The sequence below is a fragment of the Ambystoma mexicanum genome, chromosome 11, assembly GCF_040938575.1.
Source record: "Ambystoma mexicanum isolate Mex_15411 chromosome 11, UKY_AmexF1_1, whole genome shotgun sequence".
NCBI lineage: Eukaryota > Metazoa > Chordata > Amphibia > Caudata > Ambystomatidae > Ambystoma > Ambystoma mexicanum.
Genome location: NC_090934.1, coordinates 777,764,322 through 777,787,781, shown reverse-complemented (window position 1 = coordinate 777,787,781; position 23,460 = coordinate 777,764,322). Strand labels below are relative to the sequence as shown.

General features: G+C 41.3%; 1 protein-coding gene across 1 annotated transcript; it reads left to right on the top strand.

The window, feature by feature from the left end:
• Positions 1-12,553: 12,553 nt before the first annotated feature.
• Positions 12,554-13,408, top strand: LOC138505041 (uncharacterized protein F54H12.2-like). Its single transcript, XM_069625374.1, has one exon. It carries the CDS (start codon positions 12,554-12,556, stop codon positions 13,406-13,408), a length of 855 nt encoding a protein of 284 aa, XP_069481475.1.
• The last annotated feature ends 10,052 nt before the right edge of the window (positions 13,409-23,460 follow it).

Sequence of the window (23,460 nt, the reverse complement as noted above, 5' to 3'; positions counted from 1 at the left end):
TTCCCTGTTCGGCATCCTTGAGCGATCAAAATCAACACTAACGACACAAAGAGCAACAGCATATGAAGTAATAATTTCAAGCCCCAATGTACACGTTGTGAGGTGCAAGACAGTGAACGCAGCAACATTTATTACAGAGCCATGCACGACAGGGGACATACAAGAACACGATTGTGCCACATATGAGGGGGATGGTGACGACATCCGGAAAGCAAGTGAGAATGCTCTACAGGAGGGAGAAATATATTTCATAGATGGGTCAGCATCAATAAACCCCGATACAGGGGAAAAACACGTTGGAATGGCGGTAGTGCGCATGGAAGAAGATGAATATGAGACAATTGTGCAAAAGCGCCTCCCATCCCATTATTCAGCAAAGGCAGCAGAATTAACTGCCTTGATTGAAGCCCTGTGAACAGCCAAAGGCTGTGCGGTGACAATATACTCAGCCTCAGCCTATGCAACCACCACGGTGCACTCAGGGCTGTCACGGTGGCGTAGAAGAGGATTCAGGAGGGCAGACGGCTCTCCAGTACAGCATGCAACATTGTTGAATGAACTGATAGATGCATTAGCAGTACCATCGGTAGTGGCAGTGGTGAAATGCCAAGCCCATACCAACAACACAGACGCAATCTCATTGGGAAACGCGGCAGCCGACGCAGCTGCGAAGGAGGCCTCGTATTTCAATGTGACACCAACACTTGAGTGCATCACAAAAGCAACCACCACAGACCCACGAGAGGAAGCATACAATAATACCCCAATAGCGCAGATAATAGAGTTACAAAAACAAGCGTCCCAAGAGGAGAAAGAACTGTGGAGCAAACGGGGATGTACACAATCAGCCACAGTTCTCATTTGGAGGCAAGAGGCGACAGGAAAGGTTGTAATGCCCATAGAGTTACTAGAAATAGCATTCCAACAGTTGCATTTCCCCGGACCTGTAGCGAAAAAACACGTTGCTGCAGACATTCAGGAACACTGGTTCGTCCCCAATTTACAAGAGCACCTGTCAAAATTCATTGTAGAATGTATAACATGCCAAACATATAATTCTGGAATGACATTAAGAACACTGTGTGGTACCTTGCCCCGACCAACAGGACCATTTAGAGAGCTCCACGTAGACTATGCTGATATGGGAGAGCGGTGTAACGGAGCAAGATATTTGATTGTGGTGGTGTGCCCTTTTCAAGGTGGGTGGAAGCGGGCCCATGTCCCCACCCAGACGCGAAATGTGCGGCCAAGTTCCTCGTGCGGGAGGTGTTTTCACGATGGGGGATATGCGATGTGATTAGATCGGACAACGGTACGCACTTTGTGAATTACCTCTTTAAGGAAGTGACATCACTCTTGGGGGTGAAGCACAAATTATGCTCAATTTATCACGCAATGGCAAATGGGATGGTAGAAAAGATCAACGGATTATTAAAGAGTAAGTTGTCTAAGTTGTGTAACACATTAAAAAAGAATTGGGTGTATTGCTTGCCCCTAGCACTGTTCCAACTCAGGACGCAACCGTGTAAAGACCACCATTTGAGCCCCCACGAAATTGTAACTGGGAGGAGAATACACACGCCAGTATCCCTGATTAGAAGAGCATCGGATGCACACAGGGCTGTCACAGTGCTGGGGGAAGAGTTCAAGGAATACCTAACCCAGTTAACATGCGCAGTACGCAGCATAGCGTGACAAATAGCACCACCTTTTACTGAAAATGTGATGACTGATACTACTACACCGGCCACAGATAGTTGAAGCGGGCCACTAATGCCGGGGGCACATGTGTATGTCCGCAGCTTTGTGAGAAGGTGGAATTCACCCAGGTTTCATGGCCCCTACGAGGTCATTTATAGTACACCCACCGCGGTGAAGGTGAAGGGATTGAAGTATTGGGTGCACTTATCCGTTGTGAGGAGGGCACACAGTAGTACAATCCCCCAGGAGGAGCAAGACAGCGCTACTGGGACAACAAATGAGGTTGAAAGAAAATAACAAAAGAGTCAGTAAAAGAATATGCAGAGATAAAAGTGATGATATGTATTTTGTTCTGCACAGCTCACTTCCTCCTTCTTTCTTTTCTGTCTCTTCCCCCTCTCCTCTTCAATTGGCCAGCATATTGTCTATATACCTCACCTATCTCTCCCTCTCTATCTCCCACCTTTATTTTTTGATGGTTGTCTCTACAGCAAAAGTACATGAGCAATAGAGTAACAGAACAAGCCGGGCTGAAAATAATGATTAAACGTGAAGTTGAACAAGAATGTAAATATATGTATATATTGTGATGACTTAACAAATTTATATCGCCCCTCCAGGTGAACAATGGCCTAACAACCCACGATCAGAGAGAGCGAATTAATGTTAGATAGCGATAGGGTCGCCATTAGGGCTAAAAGGTTCAGTGATGTTGAATGCGTTTTGAAATGTGCTGCAATTTTTATGTCAGTAATGTTGTTTTTTGCAGCTTGGTACTATACCCTTTTATCTCTTGTTGATGACATGCAAAGGGGGGAAGCGGGGCTAACATGATAAGAGAAGGATCGCAAATTATATGGACTGGGGTGAAGACTATATGGCAGGAGTCACATGAAATTAATGTTAACAAAACAGATGGAATGCAACCCTCAGAATACATCACTGTGGGATCAACAAGTGTGTCAGTGTTACATTTCGATGTAAATATGAGTAATGCTTATGGATACAATGAATATGATGGAGATTATTATTGGACAAATGATTTAATTAACACTTGTATTAATGCACAGATAACCATACACCCTACCTCACACAATATTGCTGCTACTGATTATGATATATATGCATATTGAATAGTAATGATACAACATGGGCTGGGATGTTTCCATACATTACAAAAGGGTGAAAAACAATGATCAGGAAGGGAGGAGGAGGAGAAAAAGGGGGGCGGAGGGAAAAGATACGACATCTATCACGACCTGGGGTTAGATGAAATAGAAGATCCCTGCCACCCTGATCAATCAAATAAATGGTATTCTGACATGAGTGCCACGGCGAAGCCAGCAACAAATGAGAGCTGCTACGTCTGTTCACTCATCCCGCATGCACCAGGAACACCGAAAATGTTAGTACCACAGGAAGTGCCCTTGTCGGAGGCCCAATGTTTAATTCATCTGGTTTTATGCAGAATAAAGAGCACATTCCAGGCGCACACTGACACATTGGAAAAGCTGGAGAATGAGAAAACATGCACAAGCCGGCACCAAGGAGTAATTTGCCTCGAGGAACCATTTCTTGTCATCAAGGGGATACGATCTGCAGAAAATAAATGGCACGAAGAAACAATACAATGAAAATCCGAAGCACTTCGAGGCCTACCAAATGACACTTTCCAATGGATAAAAGGGGCATGTGACCCCATCTGGTCGCAACATGTCGCAAAGCTAACATGGGTCACAGCATTAGAAAAACCTATCAAAATACAAAAAGAAGTGCCACATGAACTGTGTTTCCGTGGGGAAGGGAAAGTGAACATGGGGGAAGCAAGGAGATGTAACAAAACGGTAATAATTCCCGACATAAAGAAAGGCACAGCTGCACTAATGGACATGTATTGGGTTTGCAGCAAGCAAGCTTACCTGCACCTCCCCGCATCGTGGAAAGGAACTTGTGCTTTAGCCACCCTCCACACAGCCCTGATGGTAATACCAGAGAGCCACATCCAAGGGTCAACAGAGCAATCGGCTGGCATATCAGCAGCAGAGCAATCGGCTGGCATATCGGCAGCAGGGCAATCGGCTGAACCATCAGCAGGGCCCCAACTAATAAGAACAGAAGCTCCAGCATATGAACTATTGTCAGAATATGAACTAAAGAAAACATTGACACGAAGTAAAAGATCCTCCAATTACATCTCATTCGAATCATCAAAACTCCTTGCTGAGATCCCGCAGAAATACAAGCTCTTTTCATCAGCAGAGACATTCTTTGCCTCACTTCTTGCCCCTGGACTGCAAGCACGAGCAAACGCCAAGTGGTTGCAGATAGTGTGCTGGGAGCTCATTCAATTGGCCAACGACACTGAAGAGGGGTTCAATGTGATAAAGATAGAGCTCCGCGCATTGCGCCTAATGACAATGCAAAATAGATATGTCCTCGATCTCCTCACGGCGATGGACGGTGGTGTTTACCGAAAAATTGGGGGGGCGTGTTGCACATTCGTGCCAACTGAAGACGCTGATAACGGGACACTCTCCCATGTGATAAACGCAGTGCACAACTTACGGAAGAGAATGAGAGCGGAAGGAAGAGCAGAAGAAAGTACATGGTTCGACAATTTGTTCAGCTGGATACCATCATGGGTAAATGTGGCAATGAAAATACTGATTCCCATCATCGTTTTTGTGTTCCTGTTCTTTGGTGTGTGCCAACTGGGACTACGGTGTTGTGAGAAAAGCATGCCAAACTCGGCTATGATGATGGTGACAATGGGCCGACTGACAACGATAGCTACCATGATAGATGCACAAATGCAAACAGGAGAGTACACCACACCACAATACAGAATGACAGCAATTTACAGGCAGTATGGGGATATAGTGGATAATTTGCATTACACAACGATAAAGGAACCAAGAGAGTTGCAATGGTACCAAGAAGTATGGGTAGATCTAGATGGGGATGGAGGTATTTACTTAATGTGTACTACAGCTGAATATGGCAGAAGAGGAAACAGCCTTAGAAGCGTTTGCAGAGCTTGGCTCCCCATAAAAGGTACCCCTGCATGGGACGAGGCGGTGGCAGAGGTTGAGTACTACCGAAGGGAGAAAGAAAAGAATAAAAAGTAGAAGTATTCATTACTTTAGATGTAACAAAAGGGGGGAATGTGTGGGAGCGAGGGGCCAATGGGCCCCTTCCTACCATCACTTCTCAATACAAAACTTGGACCAAGTGCCTCTAGTGGTGGGTACGCCCCTCGCCCTATGCGATACTAACTTTTGGTTATATTCGCGTAGATGGGACCACCGAGCAGGACACAGGGCATCCATTTTCTGTACCCCATTTCGACTCCATCTTGGTAACTAGGCCTCACTGCGATAGTACAAAATGCATCTCTCCCTTTTGCCCGCCGCTGTAGCTCGGAGCACATGGTCCCCACCCTCGTCCCCACTCCAGCTGGAAAACTCTGCGGCTCCATTCTCACGCTGAGGCTGGAGCTGCTTGCAGCAAATAATACATGTAACACATCCCTTTTCCTCTGAGATCACTGTCCTGCATGTGAACCAACATGAGCCAAGCACAGGGCTCGCCTATCTCCACAAAAGTGTCCTTGCCCTCTTACCCTCGCCAGTTGAAACTTATTGCCATTCTAACACTGTGTCCTTGCAAGGCATCCCTTTCATGTGCCAGACTGCCAACCATACTATGAAACCCACCCAGCAGACCCCTAACTAACATTAGACCCCTGTGCAGTATATTGTGCCCAATACTAACAAGTGCCACATACCTGAGATTCTTGTGAGTCTAACCCTATAGTTCAATGACAGTATTATAGTGGTCAAGGCCCTTAAACCTGTGACCTGTGTAACCCAAATGTGTAGATGGTATATACCCTTGAGTGATTTGTATAACGGCATGATACACTACTGAGAGTCTTTTGATCAACTGTTATTTAGTGCATGCATTACTCAGAATGTATTTTCTTAGCTTTGATAGTGACCACCGTGTTTCACAGCGACCTGACCTTCGCCCATCCGGAGCACAAATGTCTGATGTCAATCCTCCCGCCAACCAAGCAACCAACCCGGAAGAAGAGATGATGCCCACACCCAAGTCACTGCCACGGCTGACCAATCCTGGTCCAACGTAGTATCATATGTTAAAAATGTAGATGTACTATATAAATGTGTTGTAACCTTGATGTGGTCAGAGCGCTCTCAGAGATCTAGATAAACTTTTACTTGAACTCTCGCAGCCTGCGCTTTTGTACCTTATTCCCTGCCCAGGGAGTGTCTGTTTTATTCATTTTTACACGTGTGAGTCAGGGTGGGCACAAACACAATGTATGTAATCTTGCGGTGTGTGTGTACAAAACAAGTCCCAAAAGGAGAAACCAGCTGGTCTTCTAAAACCATTGCAAATTCCTCCCGCACCATGGCACACACTGTCCCTTGATTTCATTACAGATCTACCTCCCAGTCAAGGATTCAACACCATCTTAGTAGTTGTAGACTTGTTCTCTAAAATGGCACACTTTATTCCTTTTAAGGGTCTTCCAAATGCATCCAATTTAGCAAAGGTATTCATGGAGGAAATCGTACGGCTACATGGCTTTCCATCGGTCTTGATCTCAGATCGAGGTAGTCAGTTCGTATCCAACTTCTGGAGGAAATGCTGTTCAGTGGCCCAAATTGACATTCAACTATCCACAAGTCACCATCCTCAAACAGATGGCCAAACAGAAAGAACAAACAAAACCCTCGAGCAATACTTACATTGCATGTTACATCAAGTGGAAAGAAATTGGAAGGACTTGTTATGGATAGCTGAATATGCTTATAATAATTCATTACACACCATCACTGGACAAACCCCTTTCTACACTATATATGGTAGACATCCACGTACTTCAGAATTGGATCTCCCAACCCCTTTAGAAATTCCAGCGGTTAAAACCATACATACGACTATTTCCCAGGCCTTCAAAGAAGCAGCAGAACATTTACTCCAAGCCAAGAACAGACAAAAGAAATTTGCTGACCAACATCGTAGTAAAGCCCCGACTATCAAATTGGAGACAAGGTCTGGTTAGCATCAAAATATGTGCCCATAAAAGGGACTCAGACCTTTCGTCCCCAATATCTGGGACCTTATTCTATTGAATCCATAATAAATCCAGTGGCAGTTAAATTAGTCCTACCACCCACTATGCAGATTCATCCTGTGTTTCACGTAAGTAGCACTATAACACCCCTTTCATCAAACTCAACAGGGGGCGTGGTTTGCATAATGTGACAGGTGGCCACGCCCCCTTTACCTGGAAGTCTCGCCCTAACCGGATGTCCCGCCTCTTGTGGTGTCCATGGTAACGCAGGTCCCTCCTTACCTTATGTCCTGTGCTGTTGTGACGTCATGTGTTGTGTTGAGGGGCGTGTTGGTGTAGGAAAGGGCGTTTCCCGGTGGTGATGTCGTGGGTGATATAATATTTTGGGGGGCTAGGCGTGGTCCAGCAGGGATGGTGACATCACGGGCGTGTCCCTGAAGTTTCCCCTAAGGCCTAACCTATTAGTGACATCATGCTTTGTGTTTCGGCGTGTTGGTGTAGATAAGGGCGTTTCCCTGTGGTGATGTCGTGGGTGATGTAATATTTCGGGTTAGGTGTGGTCCTGCAGGGATGGTGACATCACGGGTGTGTCCCTGTATTTTTTTGTAAGGCCTAACCTAACAGTGATGTCATGGATTGTGTTTAGGGCGTGTTGGCATAGATAAGGGTGTTTCCCGGTGGTGATGTCGTGCATGAGGTAATATTTTGGGGGCTAGGCGTGGTCCAGCAGGGATGGTGACATCACAGGCGTGTTCCTGAAGTTTTTTCTAAGGCCTAAACTAACAGTGACGTCATGCATTGCGATGGGGTTGTGCAGGTGTAGATAAGGGCGTTTCCCGGTGGTGATGTCGTGGATGAGGTAATATTTTGGGTTAGGCGTGGTCCAGCAACGATGGTGACATCCCTCTGGGGTCAAGGTCCAGGGCTTTGATGAGATGATGTAGGTATGAAGTTGTGATGTCAGGGGGCAGGCCGGGGGGTGTTGTGGGGGTGATGTAGATGTGGGTCCTCCCATAGGGGTGGAGTATGGTGTATATATACAGAAGGAGCTCTGGAGAGAGGTAGATGGCGCTCTTGGAGTAGCCTGTACTATTTTCATAACGCTTACAATACCCCTGAATCATGAAGCGTTACAGCTACTACTCTAAGAATACAGGAGGGGAAGACGTCAGCAACAGCGCTGAAAAGGCTGATAGTCCTAGAAGTCTGACAACAATAATTCCTGTAGCTGATGAGGAATCGCAAGGTCCCACTTATAGTGGAATGGCGTATGAGGATGAGTTGAGCCAGGGCATTTTTTTAATGAATCTGGGTGATATGACACCTCCTGATTCTTATCCTTTTAAAGATGCTGATGGTGTAGAGGCTGGTATAATGGATGCAGACTATACAGAGGCCGATCTGAAGGCTATGGACGAATCTTTGAAGACTTTTGAAGAGCCTTTGTATGCGGATCTGGGGGTTTTGGACGAGCTGTTTCCAGAGGTAGCCATGACCCCGGAGTTGGAAACAAGCGCTGATGAAGATAGGCTGTTTATGGAGACAGCTGATGCTGTGGAGGCCGGATTGTCTATGGATGCAGCTGTTGCTATGGAGGCGGAGGGACCTGTTCTGTGCAATTTGGTATGTAGGAAAAGGGTGTGTGTGTGTGAACTATGTGTTAAAAAAAAAATATATATATATACATATATATATGTATTGAAGAGTTACATTTCTTTCTTTTTTGAATTGCAGAAAACAGCAGATAAAGTTGACGGTGCTGAAAGTCAGCGGTCTTCATTTAATACCGTCAATTATTACTGTGTGTGCTGTTAAAAAATGATCGAAAGTCCAGCAACACAAGCACATAATAAGTGTAAGAAGTGTGTTTGTTTAAAGCGCTTTGAAAGTTCTGATGAAGAAGAAGAGGAAGCTATGACCTTTTTGGAAACCTCAGCTGTTCAGGCTTTTGCGGCCTGTGTAGTGAAAGTGTGTTTGAAGCGTGATTATTACCGCTGGTGTTATGGACATAAAAGCGATGACCCGCAACAGGATGCTCATGACTGTTTACTTCTGAATTATCATGCTAGAGCAATACGTCGGAAATGTTTTCTGTTGAATTCATATAAAGGTTTTCAGCTGCTTAAAGCTGTATATAAAGGCATGGGCATGCGTGTACATGCTAGTATGGAGAGTGTTTTATCTAAAACATGGATAGAAATATACCATTGCCGCAATCCCGAGAAAAAATTGATATCTTTACACATGACTGGTCCTGTGCATTTTAGAAACGGGGTAGCCCGTTTAATGGATAAAGATTTTTGTGACCTATACACTTTTGGGAATCCCCTGAAGCCTTGTGTAGCACTCCGTAAACTGTTTTAAAGAGAGGTAAATATACAGAGTTTTGTTTCTTATATGTGTATATTTGTTTCTAGGATAAGATTTCTGAAGGGCCAGCAAGGCGTGTGGATCGTAAACTGAAACCGGGCCGTGTATGTGTGGAAAAACTGTTATACGCTATGCTGAAAGAGCGGATATCGGAAATTGCCCCAGATACCCTGAAATATCTTCAGATACCTACCCCCCGACCAGAGCCATTTTGTAAAAGTTTGATGTGTATAGGTAACATATGTACCAACACATGGCTCCCGGTATTGGATGAATACTGGCATTTGTACAAATATGATGTGGGTTCTTTATATTTACACCCTAGAGAGGTGTTACATCAGCTGTTGGAGCAATTGTATGAACATTACTTTAGCATTAAAGGATACGTTATACAGGACCGCGAATTGTATGAACTTTTAAATGCCTCAAGTGTTTTATGTTATATGCGGGGGGAACGGGGGGTTTTGTATAATGCTATTTATAAGCCTGCAGAAAAAATATCAAAAAGGATCACGTTGTGCCAGACGCTATATGTATAAGAGTTGTAATAAAATCATCTTTCACCCATTATGCCTTTGTTTATTTTTTAAAGTGTTTCAGCGGTGAACATCTCTTATTGAAGCATGCATGAAAGCTATTATGATGAAATCGGTGTTGGCAGTTATGGGGGTGTTGATGCTCTTTATAAAAAACTACAACATGACAAGAAACCTATCTCACGCGGAGCTGTTAAGGAATGGTTATCTGGTGAAGAGGCATATAGTCTTCATAAAAATGCTAGAAAACGTTTTAACAGAAGAAGAACAGTGGTTTCCCAAGTAGACGAACAATGGCAGGGTGATATAGTAGATATGCGGACCTATGGGAAGCAGAACGACGGGGCGCAGTACATCTTCATGGTTATTGATATGTTAACAAAGTACGCCTTTGCCAAAGTTTTGAAGGATAAGACCGGATCAAGAGTGACGGCCGCTTTTAAACATGTTTTTAGCAAAGGCCGGGTGCCTGTAAAATTACAAACGGATGCCGGTAAGGAGTTTTTAAATAGACCCTTCCAAAATCTTTTAAAACAACATAACGTGTATCATTTTGTAACGTACAACGAAGTTAAGGCGGCTGTTGTTGAGCGCTTTAATAGAACCTTAAAATCTAAGATTTGGAGATATTTTACAGCAAAGAATACACATCGTTATGTGGACGTATTACAACGTTTCATAGAGGCGTACAACCATAGCTATCATCGCTCTATAAAAATGACTCCAAATTCTGTAACGTCTGAAAATTCTCTAACTGTTTGGAAAAACCTGCATGCTGACATGGTAACGAAGAAGGTCAAGAAACCATCCTTTCGCGTGGGGGACCATGTCCGAGTTTCTAAGATTAAAGGTGTCTTTACAAAGGGGTATCAGCAATCATTTACGGATGAAATATTTATAGTGACCAAAGTAACTGTGAAAGAGGGGGTTTACATCTATCAGCTGGTTGATTATGATGGTAATGGTGTGCGCGGTAATTTTTACACCGAAGTGTTACAGAAAGTCACCAATGAGCCCCAACGCTTTTATAGGGTTGAGAAAATTCTTCAGAGTAAAGGTAAAGGAAATAAAAAACAAAGTCTGGTGAAATGGACAGGGTGGCCTGAGAAATTTGACTGTTGGGTTAGCGCTTCATCTCTAAAGGATCTACAAAGCAAAGGCGCTCCCTGAGAAGATGGAAAGCAGTGGATTTTATATCACGTTACCCAGTAACGCTTCGCTCGATACATTCCCAAACAATGAAATATCAAATTATTGTGTTAAAATGGCTAAACCCGTTGATTTACAAGGATTGTGGGAAGCGGGTCTAATGGAGATTCAATACCCCCATACCTGGGACACTGTGTCTAGAACAGAGGCCAAATTTACCATCAAGCGTGAAGGTCCTATTGAACTGTTACACGCCGGTTTTCCTCATGGATTTTACAGCAGTATACAAGCTTTGTTAGAGGCTATCAATAAAAGTCTCGCAAACATTGAACGCTATTCTGATATACAATTGTTTCTGGATAAGGTGCAGAGAAAAGTATTTCTAAAATCGACTGATCTTACCATCGAGTTTATATCCACTGGGAAACTTTTTCGTGTTTTGGGAACATGTAAAAAGTACTAAAGATTTGGACAAAACACGTGCTGATATTGATGGGGGGTTTTACAGTCTTATGATCTACAGTGATATAGTAGAATATCAAAGGGTCGGTGACTCGTACGCCCCGCTAATGAGAACAGCCAAGGTGAAAGGTGAAAATAATGGCATTGTTAATATACAATATATTAAACCTGATTATATACCGGTTTCTAAGAGTCATTTTGACACCATCAATATACAGATAAGGGATGATCAGGGGGAGTTGGTGTCATTTAAATACGGGAAGGTCCTAGTGAAACTACACCTCCATCCTAGGAGAGAAAAAGACTATTAAAAACATGGTATTTATGAAAAACTATGGGGAGCCGTACGTTTATAGGGATTATTACCGCCAACAAGCTGGTTATTGCAATCAACCTTACTTTCACGGGGCAACTGTTATGTATGGTGCGGGTTTCGGAAGTATTTTTAGAAGCCTCTTTCGAAGGGCTATGCCGTTTCTACGAAAGGGGTTTGAATTAGCCAAACCACTTGTGAAAACAGCAGCCACAAATATTGCTAAGGATGTGGTGTCTACGGCTACAACCTCCATCGCAAATCGTTTTAACCAACCACCGCAAGAGGGTTCTGGGCTGGTTTATGTGAAAAAAAAACACAAACAAAAGAAAAAGGAAAACACCGCACAGATGGGGCCCTCCAGGGATGCATAAAAAACCAGGATCAGCAACGAAAACGGCTCAGAAGAGAAAAAGAACTTGCAAGAACAGATCGTCCAAGAAAAAAAAAAACAGCCCCGGCATTAATATTTTCTAAAAGATGGCGTTTATCCATTGTGCGTCGGGGGAATGTGTGAAATCTGTTTGCTGTACCCCCGACACAAACTAGCATTGAAAACAGCTTTTTCATGGAAGTGGCTCCCCTTGCTGCACTATCTCCGCTAGCGCCTATAGAGTTTTATATATCAGGCTCAACAGAGATGTATCTGGATTTAAATGACACGTTACTTTACCTCACTTGTAAAATAACAAAAGCTGATGGATCAGCTATCCCAGCAACGGCTAAAGTTGCTACGATTGCTTACCCTGTGGCTACCCTCTTTAATCAAGTGGATATTACTCTAGGCGACCGGCTGATTACACAGAGCGACAACATGTATGCGTATAGGGCCTATATAGAAAGCATTTTGAACTACAGCAATGACGCTTTGGACACTCAGCTTACAGCAGGGCTTTTCTATAAGGACACAGAGGCCATATGGAGGATTATGCTCTAGATGGGGCTAATGCAGGTTTTATAAAAAGAGCTACACATGTCAGAGGGAGCAGAAATTTTGATTTACTAGGCCGTCTACACTCCGATCTATTTTTCCAGGAGAAACTAAAGGTAAACGGCGTTGATCTGAAAATTAAACTTTCTAGAAATAAAGATGCTTTTTGCCTCAACAGCGATGATGCTGAAGCCTACAAGCTGATCATAGTATCAGCTAGTTTATTTATTAAAAGGGTGAATGTGTCACCCACGGTCAGATTAGCTCATGCTGATGCACTACAAGTATCAAACTTAAAATATCCGGTGGAACGGACATCTTTGAAAATGTTCAGTGTTCCAGCGGGTAGCCGTGTCGCCAGTCAAGATAACTTATTCCTTGGACAGTTACCGAAAATAATCATCATTGGTTTTGTGGACAACACAGCTTTTTCTGGGGCTTACGCCAGCAACCCTTTTAATTTTAAACATTACAACATCAACTATGCAGCTCTTTTTAAAGACGGGGTTGTTATACCGTCTGAAGCCTACAGTCCCAGTTTTCAACAAAAAAATACAATTAGGGAGTATTTGGGACTTGTCTCCATCAGCGGTAAACACCTGCATGATAAAGGTTTTGTGATACCCCGGGACGATTATGATTGGGGTTATACTCTGTTAGCTTTTGATTTGAGACCTGATAATACATCCACCGGCCATTATAATCTTATTAGAAATGGTAATCTACGCATAGAGGTATGCTTTGCTGCAAATTTACCCAACACGGTGAATCTAATTATTATGGCTCTATTTGACTCGGTTATGGAACTCAACAATCAACGACAAGTCCTGTACGACATGTAATGGATACTTACCAGATCAAACTTTTTCTAAGTAAAGACAAACACGCTAAGAAAACATTCAAGGGTGTGTATTCATGTGATAACCTTCCAAGAGACATAGGTAATGAGCGACCCATTAGTCTTGTGGTGAACACTGATCCCCAAGATCAGGAAGGCACCCATTGGATAGGTATGTTTATAAACAAGGATACAATAACAGTCTTTGACAGCCTGGGGTGTTTCCCAAGCCACCCCATATACAGAGGCGCTATCCTGGACTATGTGAAGGATATAGCACCCGTTATACATTATAATAAAACACCTGTGCAACATCCTGAAGACATCACATGTGGCCATCACCCCTGTTACTTTGTATCTAACATGTCTGAGAAACACTCGCTGATAAGGGTTATGCAGACCTATTCACTGGACCTCTGGCAAAATGATGTCATGGTTACTGCTTTTGTGAATAAGAACAGCTTTCGGAGATCCCCTGTAAATGTTTTTGATCGTTGTCAAAAATGTACTCTTGTTACTAAACCTTAAATTGTGTACACATATAAATAAACACATTTTCTTTTTAATTGAAACAGTCTTTTTTGTCTTATTTTTCATTTATTTAATATTTTATAAACATGTTAGACATGATCGAAATGATTAGACATAACGCATTTGAAAGTATGAATAATATTTTTATTGCAATGAACTTATTTATTTATTTTTTTTGCAGACTGGAAAAGTAATAATAGTAACAAAAAAAAATAAAAAAAAAGATATACATGTATATACATATTTTACAACGGTTAAAGATTTTGTTAAAGGAGAAAAAAAATGAGGTTACACGTTAAACCAAGAGGCTCGTTTACTGGCTTTCATTTTTTTTATTTTTTTTTTTGACATTTCAGATGATTCAATAGCTGGTGTTAAAGGTTTGATCTCAGAGTCTTTTCAATTTTCCAACAGTTCGCGATGTCCCATATTTCCAATTAAGGTTGCGGGCAGGTTCACATCGGCAGCTGCTTGCATAAACAGGTCCCAACCTCGAGGTTTTGTGTGTCTTCCAAAAGCCTGAGCGTTGGTAATGCTGCGAACTAAATCGTGAACATTTGATCCTTTAACAACTGTTCCTTTATAGATAAATTCTCCCTTGTTGTTCCATGTTGCCACGTTTTTTTCACTTCCCATTTTGTTCATCAAAAGTTCTGCATTTTTCCGATAACGGGAGTTAATAGTGTCCAAAACTTCCATTACGATAGGATCCGGGGCAGAGGTTGATAGGGAGGGTTTAGAGCTAATTGCAGGGTCTTCGGGGGGCATGTACAACGTCAGTTTATTTTTCTCATTTTCGACCTGTCTAAAGTATGTTAAGTATTTTTGTAGAATAGTTGAATAGAACCCCACTTTATCATAGTCTGATAAATCATGCCGCTTTAAAACCTCTTGCATTTCAGAGTCAAGCCTTAAAGTGGCTGATTTTCGGATATCTGCTTCTTCCCGCTTCGGGGTACTTATACCCTCCAACTGACGTTTGTCAACCAAATACATCTTTTGGGCATGCTCCATTAACCACCCCCTAAAAGCCTAGTAATTAGAGGCAATGCCAAACCTAGGAGTGCCACTATAAAACCCCCAGATTGTTTTAGAAGCTTTCTTTTGGTTTTTATAGACAACCTCTTGTTACTCAGCTTTTTAAGGAGGGTTTTTTTCTTTTTTAAAATGCCTAGTTGCCGGATGGATAACGGAACTTTACCTTTTATAGTGTTGAAGGCAATCTCTGCTATAGCCGATACTAGATAATCAGAGGCTGAGCACAAAATGGCCTTCCGTTGTTGGGGTGGAGCTGTTACTAGCATTTTAAGAAGAGCAAAGTTCCTACGTATACGGGCCGTCATGGTAGCTGGTCGTCGTCGCTAATGAGGAAAGATTGTTTTTCACTGGGGTTTTCTAGACGTCTTTTGTACGTTAACCACGGGTATATCAGGAGGGAAAACACCGGCCCTCAATCTGTAGTCTTCTAAAGTGTTTGTTTTTAGATCCACCAAGAGGTAACCGTAAGGTTTTAACGTAGCGTCTTCAAAAGCCTCCATAAAAAAACGGGTATTACCCGGGTACATCTGTCTCGCTAGGACAGTTAGTTGGTGTTTATCTCTAGGGTTTTTAAACAACACTATATAGCTGGCGTTTAATGTTATGGAGCGGTTGCCCTTTCCGCGGTAGAATACATTTTGAACAATGTAGCAAATGCTAAGGTTCCTGTGATGTGAGTATTGTGTAAAGGCTTTCTCGATTTCCGAGCTATGCCCTCCTTCCATCATAAGATCATCTACAATAATCATATTAACAAGATTTGGTGGTAGCAAGCGGTCGTCATTCAAAGACGTAAGCCCTCCACAAACTTCAGATGTGGTACTTTAGATGCCAATTCATTATACAAGGACTGCCAGCAAGAAAAAAAACAGATAACATTTTCAGGAATGGTATTCATAATAGAGGGTGCATTTTCTAATAGCTGCTTAATAAAATAGCTTTTACCACAGCTAGAAGGTCCCGCTAACACGCATGAAAAAGGGTGTTGTAACCGGGTATCCATCGTATACGTTGTTCCCTTTTCAATAAACATAGGTTAATGTTTTGTAAGTAGCAGTAAGCACACGTTTATCAAATACTACCCTCAAGGTTTTTTGCAGCGTTTCACTGCTAATCTCCCATTGTTTCTTTTTACGCACTATTGAAGGTTGACGAACTGTGATATTTCTGGTTATGTTGTTTAAAGAGTATTCCTGCACCAGCTCCTTTAAACTGTCAAAATTAATTTTTATACTATTGCTAACATTTAAAGTGATACCCTTTACTTTCATACAGACAACACCGTTGGATGTCCTATAGGAATAGGGTTTGGGACCTGCAGAAACAAATTCTACAATGTGCTCTCCCGGAGCTAGTTCGCTTGTTAAATTACCTAGATAATCCCCCAGGGGCGGGTCCTCGTCACCGGGTGAGCTGACAAAAATAACAGAGTCAGTATCGTGGTACAAACAACGGTCTTGGAGGGCATCCATGACTTTATAAAGCTCCAAACGGGTGTGGGCTGTTGTAAAACATGCAATAAAAATGTTTATGTTGTTGGAGCACGTTGGGAACTCTTTGGCATACTTCCAACAAAGACACGCTGTTTCCTCGTTTATAAACTGTAAGCTTAAAATGTCATAGCCCAAGTCAAAAAGATAAGCGGTCAACTCTTCGGGGTCCATTATAATGGTTGTGTTTGGAAGGTTGGTTCTTTGCGCAAATTTACCCCATAAGGAATTTAAACACAGTTTAGCTAACTGACGTCTAGAGGGATTGTTTTCAATGAACTTGGGTCTTAACCGTATCCATTGGTGTTTGTAATACTCGTCTATATACCGATGTCGGGATTCATCATCCTTGCAACTTTCGGGGTAACCCGACGCTTCCTGTTTGTCTCGAAGAAAAAGACAAATGTATTTTGTGAACAGCTCTACTGTAGCTTTCCCAAAGTGCCATATTTCATAAATCCTACCCAGCCGGTATCCTTTCTGCAAGGCCACTTGTAGCTCAACAGTACACCAGGTACCAGTAATAGAGCGTTCCTCGTCACTGTTTGTGCATTTTTCAGTTTGTTTTGTAGTGGCACAAGCCATACAAAGTGGGAACATTAGTTTTCCAGAAACTCTTCGAGGGAGCACTGGAAAATAAAGTTTTTATGGGGGTACACCTGACATTTAATCAGTCCAAAATATTGTTTAACATCTCCAAAATCTTCCTAGATAATTAATTTGGGGGTGTCCTAGCGGGTATGGTTTTGAATTGTTAACAAAGGGATAGAGACTGGTGTAGTCAGAGTAATGTATCTTTTCACCAGGAGCTATCGCGTTTTAAAGTTTAACAGCATTAGTCCTTCCCCCAAAGAGAGCATCACGGGGTTTTGTCCATTCATGCTCCCAAAGTGTAATAACGCGCAAACCCTTGTTTTCAAGAAAATTCTTTTTTAAAAGTGTTCTTCTATGTAAATGGTCATTAGTACAGCCCATCATGGTGTTATAGTCATTTTCCTTATAGCATCGGGGGCACCCGTGAAAAAAAAAACATTAAATTCGTAGGCCAATTCCTCCCCATTTAGACACGCATAACCATCTAAAAAATAGGGACCAATCTTTTTTTCCCCTCCACGCAGGGCATGTTGTATAGGTATACCATCTTGATGGGACAAGTACATCAACCACTGTATAGAAGGGGTAGAAAAACATTTTTGTTTTCCATGATACAAGTCGATTGGCACTAGGGCTATTGTTTCAGGCTCAAGAAACAGTTGTTTATATATATGCATACACATGCTAGCTAGCGTGATAAAAGTGAATGGATCAACACACGTCACATATTTTAACTCCTCAGGAGTATTGGGTTTCAAAATGTGCACCTTTTGCGTTAGCTCAATGATACCGTTTCTAAAAATGTTACAGGCTGTTCTCAAAATATTAACATCTTCACGACAATACTTTTTTAGCTCCCTCTTAAAATCAAAAACATCTTTACTGGCCTCTGAGTACCATTTTAGAAATGCCTCCTTTTCTTCAGACATCATAAATTCTGAACCATAGCACTCCACAGGAGGAATAGGACCCACATAGTTTTGATTCTGCTGGGTATTAAAAAAATGCAGAAAATAACCTTTCGACCCTGGAAATCCAAAAGCTTTAGGCAACTTACTTAACTTCATAGGCAAAAAATTCAAGCTGTCAATAAACCGAATTTTAAAGGGTATTAGCTCTAGAAGTTTTAGCTTTGCACCATGCATTATCAGTTTGACTGCTACTCGTTCTTTAATAATTTCATGTATCAAAAAGAAAGAATCATACCCCTGACTGTTGTGTGCAAGAAAGCTATACCCCCTAAATTTTTGATCCAAGAAATTAGTAATAAAATGCTTGATGCAGTCTATACCATAAAAGGACCACGTCTTATCACCCGTCAAATGTTTGGCATAAACATAGTTTGGGACGTGTATACCTGTCTCTTGAATACACTCTATATCAAACACAATGTAATCCTCAGTTTTAGCCACATCTTTTGGAACGGTCATGTAACACAAATGGTCCTCCAATGAAACAACTTCAATTTTACATCTAGGACAAATTTTACCACGGCATTCATGATCAGCATTTATAAAGCGACCGCATGAAACACAGGCCGTTTTCAAATAGCATTGGGCTAAACCCTGCGCTGCTTTCTCAATGTGTTTTTTAAGGCATTGTTCAGACCGGGCAAAAGTTTTACATTTGGGACATTTAAAATTTGATTCATCCAACACAAGACACCCATCTCTTTGACACATGTGACAATGTAATCTACATTTGTGAGCCATTCGATTGTTGTATATATGACAACAAAAAGGACATAAATTCTTTACCCCTAGAAAACCTTGTAGGTTTAACATACCGTAATAGTGTTTCTCATGATGTAAAAGGTAGACAGTGTTTTTATTAGAAGTGTCACCCTGGGGAAAATATTTCCAAATCCGGTCTTCATTATACAAAATTTTGATCGGCACCCCAAAGTAATCTTCAAATAGGCACACTTCATTAAAACCAACCATGACGTCAGGGGGTATACCCAGAGTCTGGTGGACCTCTAAAGCCTTTCTTTGTATGTAACCGTCAGTAACAGTTCTAGGCTCCAGCAGACCTATGATACTGGCAGCCATACATATATTTAAATCCCCATAGTTGAAATCCAAAAGCCAACGCTTCTTCTTTGCCACAATCATACTGTAGAGTGTTTTCTTTAAAGGCCTGTACACGCCACCCTCTCTAGATCTAACAATCACAGTTACAATTCTTAAGGGTTCCGTTACAAGAAGCTCAGCCTTACTTTGTAGCAAACGGCCAATGTTTACTAAAAACTCTAAAACATCAAACACCTGTCGGTGGGATCGTCTGGTAAAAAGAGGTCTATTTAAACTAGAACTGTCTAAACGAATCTGGACAAAGTCATTAGGACCAGCAGATTCCAAAATGTGGGAAACAAGCCTCTCAACCGATTCTGTTATCAGTAATAGTGTGTGACCTGTTGAGGTTATCCTATCTAGATTCATAAAACGAAAAACTTCATAGTATTCAACACTTTTATATTTTGGTATATCATGATGGTATGTTCCCAAACTCTGTAAAAAAACAGTTTCTGTATCAGACGTGTCAGGTGTATCTGGAGAGTGAAGCTCTAAATCTTTCTTTGTACGGCGGGTAATGATAGCTTTTGATTTTTTTAAGCATTTCAAAAACATTTTCCTCTGTCTCCTCGAGCGAAGCCATTTTAAACGCAAGGCCTTTGTACCTTTTACAGGTAAATGTGGTATGTCTACAGGCTTAGGGGGTGTATGCACATCTTCCAAACCATGCCCTATGGTGCTAGGAGGTGTCATTACGTCTATACCATTTGTGGACTTCCCAGGACCTAACCCAGTCCTTAATGTTGTTATGGGGATTGTCAACTGATTTGGAGCAGCCCTAGCTTTATTTTCTAAAGACTGTTTTTTATAGTCTTGAGCCAGTACATTGGTTTTAGATTTCATGTTGATCAAAAGGTGTTTGGCCTTACAAACACCTCTACGTGTATCAATTAAAGATTTTTAGTACACTTGTGCTTTAATCTATACCTCTGGCAGCCTAAGTTTACTTTCTTATGTATACCTGCTAGATGTTTTCCTTTTTTACTATTTAATACATCTACCTCAAATAACCACTTAGCAGTGTCACCCCTTTTATAACAGGGAACCGTCAACCTGGCGGCTGATGTGTTAACATGTTTAAAGGTATGTAGGGGAGACAATGGTTTATTATCAATCTTGTGAAAATTGTTCACTGCACACACCCGTTTGTTTACACCATTTGGCCCTGTGCTTGAAAGATCTAACGGCTTAGGGGGGTCATTTAACCTACAAATAACAGAGGCATATACAAATTCTTCACAAGCTAATTTTATGTGGGAGTCTGAGTTAACTATAATAGGCTCTTTTATAGGGGGATTTACAATAGGCTCTTTTATAGGGGGATTTACAATAGGCTCTTTTACAGGGGAGTCTATAATTATTATAACAGGTTCAGAAGCAGGGGCTGTTGGTATATCTGGTACCAAAGGGACCTGTTTGAAATTCTGGAAAATATCAGCACACCGTTCACTGTTGGGGCTTGTACGTAAACACATATGGGGTATTGAATAATCTCCACAATCCAGAGACCGTTGCCTAGTGGTATCCTGTATTGGGTCTAAAGCAGGAAAATCTCCAAGAGGTTCTTTTATAGGGGAGTCTATAATTATTATAACATTTTCAGAATCAGGGGCTATTGGTACACCTGGTACCACCAACGATGGTTCTAAATTTTGGGGAATATCAACATACCTCTCACTGCTGGGGATTGTGGGTGAATAGGTATGGGGCGGTGTACAGTATCCATAATCAGGAGACCGTACCCTAACGACGGCCTGTATTGGGTCTAAAGCGGCTACTACCTTTAAAGATGAAAGCACATTAGACAGGGTAATCTCGCCACAACCTATACTCGCCAGCTGCGATCTATTAGCTGATGGGTCTATAGGTGTTATAACCTTTACACGGGACCTTGTTTTTTTATCACAGCTAACAGACTGGGCCTGAGGGGGATCCGCCGGAGTGATCTGAATACTTTGATCTTCCACAGCTTCAGAGTTAGTCACATTTAAAACATGTTGAACCCCTGTAAACCGTACATCTTTTTTCAAAGTTAGTTTAGAGTTCTTTAAACATTTTTGGAGCCCCAAACACTCCTGATAACCCCCCTCGTTTGTTGTGCTAAAGTGTTCTGTGTAGGGCTGACCTGTTTTCTTCACACGAGTCGTTGGTGGGACCGCAAAGGGCGTAAGCGCAACACTAGACCCTAAAAATAAACATAATTAAAAGAACATTACAAACTCGAAGCAAAAGCCTATTCCTTATAAACATACACCATCCTAAAGCCTAATACATGCTTCCTTTTAAAACAACCAAATCACATAAACACCTATAATAATATATGCCCTAGATACCTTTATAAACCTTTAATCTATAAAGCTAGCAAGCATAAATAACATACCTTGCGTGCTGTCCCCTGAATAGGTCCTTTTCAAAATCCCCTTAAAATGCTCTAAGGTCTGGCCTGTTTTTTTCACACGATCGGCGGCCTGCCATCCAGAGGTACCATGTGCTAATCCTTTAGACTTCTTCACAACACTAGACCCTAAGAAATTGACCATAACATAATCAAATACATGTTTACAAAACTAAAAACATAAGTGTGATTCCTTATAACCAAAGAAGCTCATAAATCCTAATAATTGTTTCCTTCTAAAGCATACAAAACCCATAAAAATTTTTTAAAAACTATAATAAGCCTTAAAGCTGCTAAGCAAACATAAACCACGTACCATGCTTATCCACCTCTAAGCACTTCCTTTTCGGCTGACCCTCAACATGTTCTACTTGTCCCAACAATTGTAAATCTATATAAAAACATTATAACATTAATCCTTACATACTGCAGCCAAACACACACACACCACTATAAAATTAAAATTAATTGGATTACCTTTCGTACACGCCGGTGTGTCTTTCACAAGTTTAGAATTTGCAGCATTTACATGCTTCCTCTTTCGGGAAGCCTTTTTCCCATAGACACGGTCTACTATAATGTTAATACAAAAGCATACATTTTTAATTCATATGTGATTACACCTTGAACCCTAATATCCTAAGACTTCAGGTGTTCAAATAAAAAACACTCTAAAATATCATTTACAAAACACACGTGTCTAAATACATAAGCCGCCTCGTGTCTTTACACAGTGTAACAAACGCACCACAACCAAATACAAACTCAAAATACCGTTTAAAGGTTGCACCCTCCACTTTAAAACTTCATGCTTCTATTACCGTTTTAAACTAAACACATATTTTTCATAAAAGCCATTAACTTGTAACCCAAATGATTCATTTAAAAAAGTTACGCAGGCCGTGTCCATTTATACACTGCTGTTCAATATTTATCCACGGTGTCCTGGTCAGAGAAAAAAAATCAATATTATAGAAACACACGTGTCTAAATACATAAGCCGCATCGTGTCTTTACACAGAGTAACAATCGCACCACAGCCAAATACAAACTGAAAATACCGTTTAAAGCTTGCACCCTCCACTTAAAAGCAAACCATGTTAAAATTCCTGCTTCTATTACCGTTTTAAACTAAACACATATTTTTCATAAAAGCCATTAACTTGTAACCCAAATGATTCATTTTAAAAAAAGTTATGATGGCCATGTCCATTTATACACTGCTGTTCAATATTTATCCACGGTGTCCTGGTCAGAGAAAAAAATCAATATTATAGATTGGCTAGTCAAATACCGCTTCTTTTTTTTTTTTACATTGCACGAGTCCCCATACGCATCTGAAACAACTTTATTTTATCTAAAATAGCATGTGGCTGCTGTTTTTTTTTTGTTCATTCATTTCTAGAATAAAAATATATTTTATTTGAATAGGCTCAAATAATCTTCTGTCCACCCTGCATTTAAAACTCTCAAATTCTCAAGTCTAAAACAATGACTGCCTGAAACCTTTAAAAAACTCAAAGTCCTTCGCTCTCCACCGGGTGTCTAACTAATCAATATTAGAGATTACCTACACATATATCCTTCACAGAGCGCCAAACCAACAAACAAGTTTTAAGCATCCAGATTACCTTGTAAAGCGCCTATGTTCTCATCTTTAGTCGTATCTATTATAAATAAAACACACAGTATAGCTTTATTAGCCTCATACACAAACCCTAAATACAATTCTTTTGGTTTTGCAGAACCTCCTACGTTTACATTGCTTTTTGTTTTATTCACGGGACTCTTTTTCAAACAATTTAACCTTTTTCCACTTATAACATTAATTCAACACTTATAAAGCAAAATACACATACCCTTATCTAATATTTTTTGGCAGTCAAATTCATCGTAAAAGGACAGTGCTTCGTATCTCTAAATAAAAGGAATC